This window comes from Pithys albifrons, chromosome 1 (genome assembly GCF_047495875.1).
Source record: "Pithys albifrons albifrons isolate INPA30051 chromosome 1, PitAlb_v1, whole genome shotgun sequence".
Lineage (NCBI taxonomy): Eukaryota > Metazoa > Chordata > Aves > Passeriformes > Thamnophilidae > Pithys > Pithys albifrons.
In genome coordinates this window covers 26,930,090-26,941,253 of record NC_092458.1, presented here as the reverse complement: position 1 = coordinate 26,941,253, position 11,164 = coordinate 26,930,090, and the positions used below count along the sequence as shown (strand labels likewise).

The 11,164-nt window shown below is 43.3% G+C and overlaps 1 protein-coding gene across 2 annotated transcripts in view; it reads left to right on the top strand.

Moving 5' to 3' along the window:
* The first annotated feature begins 3,305 nt into the window (after window positions 1–3,305).
* The window catches only part of PPP2R3B (protein phosphatase 2 regulatory subunit B''beta), a 51,339-nt gene continuing 43,480 nt past the window's right edge, over window positions 3,306–11,164 (top strand). The window contains exons 1-2 of one of the 2 annotated variants that reach the window (XM_071548118.1): window positions 3,306–3,382; window positions 4,804–5,255. In XM_071548118.1, coding sequence (XP_071404219.1) covers window positions 4,908–5,255 — 348 coding nt within the window. In that variant the 5' untranslated portion in view covers window positions 3,306–3,382; window positions 4,804–4,907. Of the gene's footprint in view, window positions 3,383–3,540; window positions 3,614–4,803; window positions 5,256–11,164 lie in introns of those variants that run through there. The other variant, XM_071548126.1, reaches the window with a different exon arrangement.

The window sequence follows — 11,164 nt, the reverse complement described above, 5'->3', positions numbered from 1 at the left end:
CTACAACTCTGTCTAGTCACTCTCTGATCCCCTTCTTGCCACCTGTCTCCAACATGTCAATCAACAGATGGCTACACCATCACTAAGGAATGCTTCAAAGGCATTCAAAATGTTTTAGAAGTACTCTTTGTTCCATGTCTGTTGCTCTGCTATCAGTCTTCTTAATTCAGCCTTCAGTTTTAAGCAAAAAATCTTGCTGCTATCCATAACACAGGGTTTTCTTTTCCTCTGCTTTAAAGCTAGTTCCATAATATTTACAGATTTATCCATATTTTGACATCTGCTTCTTCTATGTTACGTTGAATGGTTTACTCCAGCTTAAAGTTATGCCATTTTGCCCACTTTGGCTTTCAAAAAACATCATTTCTAACTTCACCAACCAATGGGCAAGAGTATTGCTCTACTTCAAAAAGTGGAGACTCCCTCAAGAACTTTCAACACCTTACAGGTTTTCTTGAATGCAAAATCTCATTTAAGACTTGTGAAAATGTATTTCAGTGTCTCCAGCAGTAAGTCCGAGTCCTCTGGCATACTTACAAGACCTAACACTCCTTTTTGCCAGATGATTCCGTTACTACAAAAATATACTTCTTATATTATCAAAACGTATTATGTTGGACTGTTAAAGATTTCTCTCACAGCACCTTGTCTTTTGCTTCTCCTCAGCTCTTTATCTCCATGTCCTCTCTCCAAGCCCCAGAACTGAGAAACCAAGCCCATTCCTTCACTTACATACCCTATTTTAATCTTGAGAGCATTTTTAAGCCTTCCCTTCAAACCACTGTAACATGCAAATGGTATCATCTTTGATACAGCATCAGTTCCACAGCAGTAACATTCCCAGGATTTTTGATAATAACCTGAGAGAAATCTGGAGTGTCTCTCACAGTAAAGGAAGTGGCAGAATGGTAAAATGGATAAATATGAGCAGATGAGCAAAAACAGGAGCAAAATTCAGCATAGGAAGTAGAGATCTGAAGTAAAAACATATAAAGGGAAAAAAACCTATAGGGGGTATGGCTCAGCTACCTAAGATCCCACTAACAAGTGCACCTGAGAAGCCTCAAAGGAGTGTCCCTGAAGGCTGGCAGCCACAAATTTCCAGTTTATGTTCTCCAGTGCAAAAAAACCAAAAGGGCTGCAAACAGATTGCCACAGATCATTCTCTTAATAAGGGAGTTATCCTTTTATTTATTACTGCCTCCACTTCCCCTTTCATTTACTACCTTTTGCAATCCTGTTACACTAATGGCAACCACAGAAACTGTGTAGAAAGGGCATTTAATGTTGTCCTTTAAACAGCATTTAACAACTGGAACCAGCTCACATATTTTTCACAGAACCACAGAATGGGTAAGTTTGGAAGGCACCACAGTGGGTTATCTGATCCAACCTCCTTGCTCAAGCGTGGTCATCCCAGAGCACATTGCACAGAATTGCATCCAGACAGTTCTTGAATATCTACAGATAGGGAGACTTCACAACGTCTCTGGACCATCTGGACAGTGACCTGAGTTCTTCCTCATATTCAGGTGGAACTTCCTGTGTGTGATTTTCCTCACTGTCTCATGTCCTATTGCTTGGCAGCACCAAGGAGAGCCTGACTCCATCCTCTTGGCACCCTCCCTTCAGATACTTTCATACATCAATGAGGTCCCCTCTCAGTCATCTCTTCTTGTGGTGAAACAGGCCCAGCTCCCTCAGCCTTTCCTTATAACAGAGATGCTCCAGTACCCTAGTCATCTTTATTGCCCTCTGCTGGGCCCAGTAACTCCATGTGGCAGCATCCTTGTTTCTTGCAAGCTTCCCTCAGCCAGAAGTTACCTGAAGGGAAGTTATAGCCAGGTGGGGGTTGGTCTCTTCTCCCAGGCACTCAGCAATAGGACAAGGGGGCACAGGCTCAAGCTCTGCCAGGGGAAATTTAAGCTGGAGATCAGAAAAAAATTCTTTCCAGAGAGAGGAATCAGGCATTGGAATGGCCTGCCCAGAGAGGTGGTGGATTCCCCATCCCTGGAGGTTTTTAAACTGAGATTGGAGGAGGCACTGAGTGCCATGATCTAGTAATGGACTGGAGTTGGACCAAGGTTTGGACTTGATGATCTTGAAGGTCTTTTTCAACCCAATCGATTCTATGATTCTGTGATACTGAGGAGCCCAGGCCTGGACACAGCACTCCAGATGTGGCCTCACCAGGGCTGCATAGAGGGCCAGGATCACCTCCCTCAACCTGCTGTCAATGCTCATCCTGAGGCACCCAGGATGCCATTGGCCTTCTTTGCCCCAAGGGCACACTGCTGAGGCATGGATGGCTTGTTGTGCCCCAGCACCCTGAATGGTGTGACTCTTGGGGATGGTCCTATGCATGGCTCAGAGTTGGACTCGATGATCCTTGTGGGTTCCTTCCAACTCATCATATTCTGTGTCTGATTCTCCACAGTGCTGCTTTCCAGCAGGTCAGCCCCCAGCCTGTACTGGTGCCCAGGCTTGCTCACCCCCAAGCACAGGGCACTGCTTTTCCCTTTGTTGAATTTCAGACAGGTCTTCTCTGCCTATCTCTCCAACCTGTCCAGGTCCCTCTGAAGGGCTGCACACCCCTCTGGGGCATTGGCCACTCCCCCCAGTTTTGTGTTGATGCCTATACCCTCTGAACACAGACACTTTGGAAAGAGATTAGTGGAGAAAGATATACAGGTTACCTTTATCAGAAGCTTCTAAGGTGCAAACCAAGAAGGTCTGACCCCGTGACCAGGAACGTTACAACTTTTATACAAGATTTAAACATCCAATCATCATTCTCATTTCCCTTGAGGGTCCACCCATAGGGTGGTCTCCAGAACTGCCCTGGAGACCTTCCAGGGCCTTCTCCTTATGTTTTGTCTTCTGTTATCTGCAGGCGGCTTCTCACAAACACCATGACCTTGGCAGAGCCTGAGAAAGTACCCAGTCTTCTGAGAAAGACATTTAATAACCGCACTTAGGATTTGAGCAGCCTAAAAGAACTAAGGAGTCTCTAAAATCTACCAAAAATACATTAAATCCTTAGGCATCAGTGTCTTCAGCGAACTCGCTGAGGAGGCATCTGCCCCCTCCTCCCCCCTCCCAGCCATCACTTCGCCAGCTGCCTTCAGAACACCAGCCAGCGAGGAGCAGCCTGTGAGCTGCCGCACGTCTGCGGCACTGGGGCCTTGTCTCAGCTCCGAGCTGAGCAGCGGTGACAGCGGCGGGGCCGCCCCTCCCGCCCGTCGCCATGGCGACCGCCCGGCGCGTGCCGCGGGGCGGAAGGGCCGCGCTCTCGCGAGAGGTCGGGTCGGGCCGGAAGGAGGCGCGTGTTTGAAGGCGGCGGCGGGAGGGGCGGCGGTGCCGGGTCCGGGACGGGGACTGGGTAGGGAGCGCGGCCGACCCGGGGCTGTCCTTGGGGCGCTTCTGCTGCGGGAGCCGCGGCACCTCCGACCTGCTGCTGCTGCTGGGGCAGCCGCTCGCCCGAAGGGACCTGTTGCGGCGATGGCCGTGGTGTTTCCCCTGCGGCGGCGCCGGCTGGCCCGTCCCCAGAGCCGCGTCCTCCCACGCTGGAGGTGCCCGGGGCTCGCTGGGCACGGCCGCGGGCGCCGTGAAGGTGCTGGTGGGGGAAAAAGTAGCGAAACGACGTGACCTTCCGTTTCAGAAAGGGAGTGGCGTGAACTGCCGGGGCGGCGGTTCGGGAGGTTCGGTGTGCGGGGGTTAAAGGCGGCGGGTTCTGCCGCGGGAGCAACGGGAGCTTTGGGTTTCAATAGTATGTGCGTGTGCCAGGTGTTACTCATTTCCAAGTTGAAGTGCTTGTTTTAAGGCTTCTTGAGCAAAGTATTTGCATATAAAAACAGACTAGAAGCATTTAGGTGGGAAGAGACTTCCAAGGTCATCGAACCCAGCCATACATCTTTGCTGCCTTATGCATATACATCAAATATTGACAAAGACTTTAAAACAAAAAAATAAACCCAACAAACAAATATGAGGAGGCATAGGTTTTGTTTAAACTGTACCAGATCACGGAGTAATTTGATGGCAGATATCTCAGTAGTAACTTGGATGTTCTCAGTGTTTCGTTTTAGTCCTCTCTCTCTAAAAAAAAACAACTATATATATATATACACCCATTCTCTTTGTTACATCTGAGCAACTGAACCTGAAATCATGCTATCCCAATTCTTGAGTGACATTGATTTGGAAAAAGTGCAAAAGTGAATGTCAAGTATTAGTTTTTAAAATATCAAATGACTGTGTGGTACTGGGCTTGGAATTCAGCTGGGCATCACTCACATGGGGATATTGCAAGATTTTAATTCAGTAGCACAGACCTCAGAATGAAAATTGAGCCATCAGTCTTAGTTCTAAACCTCTTGACTCAAGGACTTGCTTCTTAAATCTTATTTGTTCTGTCCTCAAGGCTTTGCATAAAATACTTGGAGATTTAGTTCTTAGCACATTCAGTTATAAGTCTCTTCAAATCTTGTTTGTCATAATACATGTTGGTTTTTAAAACATATTCTTAGAGAATATTTGTTAGATATCTCTCTGAGAAAGTCCAGGTGCATTTTCTTTTTGTCAAGCCTCCATCATTTACACAATACGCTTTTAAAAGAAGATATCTATTATTTAAAAGGAATTATTGGAGTAGAATCTGACTGATTAATTGCTTATTCTTACAAAGTGTTGTTGAAGTCACATGTCAGAATGTAGCTCTCAACTCCTGGTGGTATCTTGAGGGAATAAATATCAACACTTGGTTAAAACTGTAAGATTTAATAATCATACTTTTCTTAACAGGAACTCTGAATTCTGTGAAACACTGAGTGTCAAGTGGAATGTTTAGATGATTGTCAAATCTTTACTTTGACCTTGAACCAAGAAAACAGGGAAACTGGTAGAAAATGTCACCTGGGAAAGTTCTACAACCTGCAGTGAAAATGAAGGTAGATGAACTGTTTTTGTGCTGGCTGAGCCAGCCTGAAACTCAGCTGGTACTAAAGGATTGCTTGAAAAGGATCAAGAATGCAAAGAAAACAGAGATTGGTACTGCAGATTCAGGAAACAGTAAAAATGAGAGGTTCACTGATGAAAATTCCAAGTCCAAGCAGTGCATATTAGGAGATCTCAGATTGCCTTTGATGTCTTTCAGTCCTCCTCAGCTTTCTACTGCTCTTCCATTGGCAACCCCGGCCAGCTCAAGGAACATTTCCAATGTTGGAGCCACACGTCCATCCTCAGGAACCAAAGCAGTAAGTTTGTTTCTTACTCATTAGACTTGTTTGTTTAAATGGAACTGAAATTTGTGTTTGTGGTATTGGCAAATTATGCAAGTAAATAGTTTCCCCACAGGAGGTATCTGGGGTGGAGTGAAACAGCAGCACTGAACATAAAATGTCAGTGTTTTTGTGTCATTAGTGTTAATGGTGGTGGCCTAAATTGCCAAAAGATTGTCTTGGCTCCTTGCAATCTATTTGTGGATAAATGTAAGCCCTTGTGTTTGTGTTCCTTTTATAACATACTGCCTTGACTGCAAATACTCCTTTGTCTAATGATACCAGGCACTATTGTTAGTGCAAGACTCAAATTTGGCTCCACTGAATCTGCATACTAACAAAGTAATTGTTTTGGTACTGCATGGTACACTCAGTGCTTCCTTTCTAATGAGGTCTTCATTTATAACAGACAATGCCCTCTATGCAAGAATGACAACCCTGCCCCCAACCTGAAATACTCTTTTTAAACTTGCAGTTCAGTTCAATCTAGTTTCTAGCCCTTTTCATAAATTGTAAAAGCAAAACTGGATAGAAAATTAAGTGTTTATTGGCAAAATTAAGCATTCCTTATGTATGCTATACCTTCACCAGATCACAGAATTATAGAATGGTTTGGACTGGAAGGGGCCTTCAAGACCATCTGGTTCCAGTCATACTGCCATGGGCAAGGGCACCTTCCACTAGACCAGATTGCACAGAGCCCCATCCAGCCTGGCCTTGAACACTTCCAGGGATGGGGAGCCCACAGGTTCACTGGGCAATCTGTTCCAGTGTTTTGCCTCACAGGAAAGACTTTGAAGATTTTCTTCCTAATATCTAATCTAAGACCTACTATTTCAGTTTAAGCCATTTAAAGCCTTTTCCTCTCTCTACATACCCTTGTAAAAAGTTCCTCTCCTGTTCTTGTTGGTATCCTTTAGAAAAGGCTGCTGTAACCTCTCCACAGAGCTTTCTCTTCTCCATGCTGAAAGCCTCAGCTCTCTCTCAGCTTGTTTGCATAAGCAGGATGCTCCAGCTCAGTGATCATCTTCATGGCTCTCCTCTGGACTTGCTCCAGCAGGTCAACATCCTTCTTTTGGTGGGGACCCTGGAGCTGAATGCAGTGCTCCACATGGGCTCTCACCAGAGCACAGCAGAGGGGCAGAATTGCCTCCCTCAGCCTCCTGGCCACGCTGCTTTCGATGCAGCCCCGGACACAGATGGCTTTCTGGGCTGCAGTCACATGTTGCTGGGTCATATAGAGCTTTTCGTCCACCAGCACCCCCAAGTCCTTCACCTCAGGACTGCTCTCAACCCCTTCCACGTCCAGCCTGTATTTGTGCTTGGGTTTTCCCTGACCCAGGTGCAGGACCCTGCACTTGACCATTTTGAACTTCATGAGGACTTCCAAGAGTTGTAAAGAAGCGTGCTGTTTGTGCTATAGGACTATACATCTGTGGGGCAGTCCCGTGGTGTAAAGGAGAGCACTCCGGACTGAATCCCAAGGACCTGAGTTCGAGTCTCAGTGGGGACCGTCCCCTGGCAGTTCAATGCCTCCCTGCCATCCCATCCTGTCACATCTCGGATGCTCAGCAGGGTCAGCCCCGGTTAGTACCGGGTGCTGTGACAGTCCCGAGGACTTCCCTGTCACTGTCCAAGCTCGCTCAGCCGTGGCAGATGGACCTCAGGACTTAAACGGTGGGGCCAGTTCTGTGCACGCTGAGTCTCACCTAAAAAATCCACTGTGCAGGCTGGAAGGGCACACCCATGTGGGGAGAGCCTTTCCCAAATCTTTGTTTGCCAAGTCTGGCCATACATACATTTGTGTCTTTCAATAATACCGGGAAATTGTAAGATGTTGTCACTCCCAATTACTCTGCATACTTTGATATCTAACTCATCACTGGCCAAACCTGGTGCCTCAGGGAAGCCTGCTCTAGTTAGTAAGGGTAGAGAGGATAGAGTTGAGAATATTTAGGAGTATCGGTTAATCTTTTTTGTTGTCGATGTGCAATGAGTGCATATACTTACCTAGCTTGACAAACTTAAAGTCCCCACTTCTTGGCTTCAAAACATTACAGTTCCAGTCTAGTGTTTGTCTAGATTGATTTTGCAATAATAGAGGCTTCTATTTATGTGTAATCACCAGCCAGACAGTAGAGCATGGCAATTGATTTTTTTTTGTGTGCGTTCACACCATTATGTTTCCTGTTCTAGTGAAATGCAGAAAGTCAGCAGATGCTCAGTTCATTCTTGTATCAGTTAAAAGCAAGCAAAGGAAGAATTTCCATTAAAATCCACTGTTACTTGATTTACTTGATCTCTAATTAATGTAGTGTAATTTCTCTTCATGTGTCTTGGTTGATTGCTTTAAGAAGATCCCATAAAGAGGAACTAAAAGAACTAGGAGAGGTTAATGAAGAGTAACATTCTTTACTTAATTGGAATAGTTTATATAGTGCTGAGAGAAAACCTAGAGGGTTGTATTGTTGGTTGCTTGAGGAAGGTTGGGCAGTGGGAATTTCCAAGCAATAAAAGCTTTATGGCTTTATTATTCAGCTGAACTGAAGCTTCATCCAAAAGTTTCTTAGTCTTTAAGTGCAAATTATATTTGCAGATGACATCAGATCTTAAATACCAAGAGTTGCATTAATTGCATGTTCTGCCATGACTGTTTATTTTCTCATAGAAAGCAAAATGTACCACATTTCCTTCTTTAAACTACTCGTTGCAGTGTCAAAACTAATGCATCTGGTTTTATGCACATCATTATGTTTCACAGATCAAGTCACAATGGTTTTACCTCCCTCACATGAGTGTAAGTAGGTTTGAGGCCCTCATCTCGTTTTCATAAATGGAGGAAACTGTTTCAGATAGCTTTTTCAAAAAGAAGCTTGTACTGTAGGTGCAGTAATACAGTTTTAAATTCTAAATAGCAGTCCTAGAAAATGGTAAAAGTTAATGTGCTTAGCTCTGTGTGCCTGACGGTGATATTAGAGAAGAGTTTTACTTCCAGCCATAAAGACCTGGAAAATTATTTCTTTTAGGACTATATAAATCAACTTGAGGATCTTATCAAACTTTTTTTACTGTACACTGGAATGTGTATGAAGCAGCATACAAGCAGTAAACTCATTTTGGCATGATACATTTTCAGTGTCACTGGGCTGAATCACTGCATTTGATTCTGGGTAAGGTTGCTGTGTGTCTTTTCTTGAAATGTTCCTGCAACTTTTATGAGGGACACCAAGCAATAAACCTGATAACAGAAAACTGCCATCCTCAAGTTATTACCAGGCAGTAAATATGAATGTGTAGGAGAACAACAGTTTCATGCTACAGGTTTCTGTACTTAGTAGAAAAACATTTATTTCAGAATGAGAAGCATTCTTGAAAGAACAGTCTTGAATCTGATTAGATATTTAATCTTTGACAGTTTAAACAGTAGCATATGAGCCAAGTAAGTTGGTGTGTTGATGATGACCATTGAACAGCAGTAAAAGCACTGTAGTCTTCATATTGAAGGTTAACAAAAGACTGAGGTTCATCAAACAGGAATTTTTTCATCTGGACAAACTACTTAAAGCTGTGTTCAGAGTCACCTGTTGGCTTAATCCACATGCACCTTTTGAAACCTAGGCAGGTCTCTACCATGAAAATCCATCTTTGTGTGTTCTAGTGCAAGTGAAAGCAAAACAGTGTTTGTTTAGGGTTTTAGTTTTTTCTTTCAGGGGAGGTACTTTGTTTCACTTGTGTGGTATCATTCACAGTGGGATTGGTGTCTGTAACCATTGTACAAACACTGAAATTGCAAAGTTCTGGTCCCCATTCTTATGTGATGTGAAGTGCTTGTTAGCACTTAGTGGTCTGCAAATAGGCCTGTGCTAAATCTTAAAATAACAGAAAATCAGAGACAGAAAAATTTCAACATTCAAGTCTTGAATATTTTCTGAGTGTATTGTTGATGAAAGGAAATTCTAGAGCTGTAACTTTCCAACTTGAAGAATAACTGTTGTAGATTGCTGCTAACCCTTATCACTATTATAACATGGATTTAACAGTGTTTCTAGATTATCCTAAATATATGGGGTATACATAATTGTACACTATTCATCACATTGTCAAAAATGCCAGTCCTCAAGGCCTAAAAGGTGCCACAGGCAAGATGTTTAATCCTAACCAGCTGGTGTTCAAGGCATCTGGGGAAACAATTCACAGAATTCCCTATGGGCATTTTGTGGGGTGGTGGCGCAGAGAGAATGTGATATGATCTGAAGTACTTCAAAGTTATTTTCCATTTCTCTGTGGGGTTAACCTTCATATAAAGGTACTTCTTGGAGTTATTTCTCTATATCCCTTACTTTATAAGCATACTGTTCCTGTTTGTTATCCTGGGACAATAAAAGCTCATGGTCTCGTATTTCTGTAACCTGTAATTTTGGGCTTTTTTACTGTTTTAATATATTGCTGCAGAGCTTTTTTTCATCAACAACATTCTTGCCAAATTTTTAACAGTTCTTTGATTTAAACAGTTTGGTACTACAAGGATCCATTTTAGTTTAAAGGGAGGCTGGAATGAAACCTTTTAACATTGACTGAAGTTTGAGTATAATAAACTTGAGTTGCTTTTTTAAACAAATGAATTCTGAGGGATTGAGTTAAAGGGTAGCCAGGCTTCTACCGTCCCTCTGTTAGACCAGTGGTGGGCTATCTCCATCTTCTGCAGCTGTCCTGGCAGTATTTTTGGAGGCTACTTTCTGTTAGCAAGGGGAGAAAAAATGTTCATAAAACATCAGAAAAGAGGAATGATAGTGTTTGAGTCCTGTCAGCTTTTCACTCGAGAAGTTTTAAAGCTTTGATGTTGGCCTTCACAGTCTTACGTGGTGTCTGCATTGGAATTGCTGCCTCGTGTGCCTTAATACCAGACGCAGTTCTAGCTGCTGAGCCTGGGCTATGTGAGCTGCACTAGCACTGCCCTGCACACCAGATTACGCTGTGCAGGGCCAAGTGTGGACTAACATATACACTCCCTAACCCTTTATTATGCAGAGATAGTGTTAGCAGTGCCATGTCCCATCACTAAGTGAGGGAGGGTGGTGGCCTTGGCTTTCAACTCAAGCCCGTGACTTAAAAGGGAGACTGTAAATAACCTGGTATCAAACTGATGTACTTTTACAATGATAACAGGGTACTATGACAGATGTCAGCACTAGTGTGTTCACAGTAAAGTTCCTTCTGTGGTGCCAATAAAGCAAGGGCAGCCAAAAGTTCATATTAAGCTCTGGAAGACTGCAGCTGTGGGTGTTCCTATAAAATCATTATTAGTCTCAAGTGTAGGGAAATAACAGTAGTCAGCATAAGCAGCACTGATAGTATGTTGTGCTATTCTTCTTAAGCTTTGCTGTACTGAGTAGCTTGGAATAGAAGAACCATTATTCTGATTAGAGAACTATCTGTTCTTTTTATTTATAATTGAGAAACTGAAAGTTATTCACTGTTGTAGCTTTTTGATAGTGCTCCTTCTTCTGTTTCTTGTGCCCTGGTGTGTAAATGTTACTTTTCTTAGCAGTTGTGTGAATTCTGTTTACACATTGTGCTTTGTTAGAAGACTTAGTGAACTATTCAAGTGGCAGTTGCACTTAAAAGTGTCTGTTCTACTGTAAACTCATATTTCCTATAGGCTGCATCCAGTCTTAAGAGTTGTTGGCATGTCTAGTGCTGAAAAATGGAATTCATAATGATGTGCAGCTTTCTTGTAGTTTAAAGTTCACCTGAGTCCTGACACAGGACAAATTCAAATATTTGGATGAAATTTCTTAGTCACAGTGACTCCTTTGTGAATAACTGACACTTAAAAGCAAACGAAAACAGTTCAAAGCTATATAAGATCATTACTTGCTTCCAGT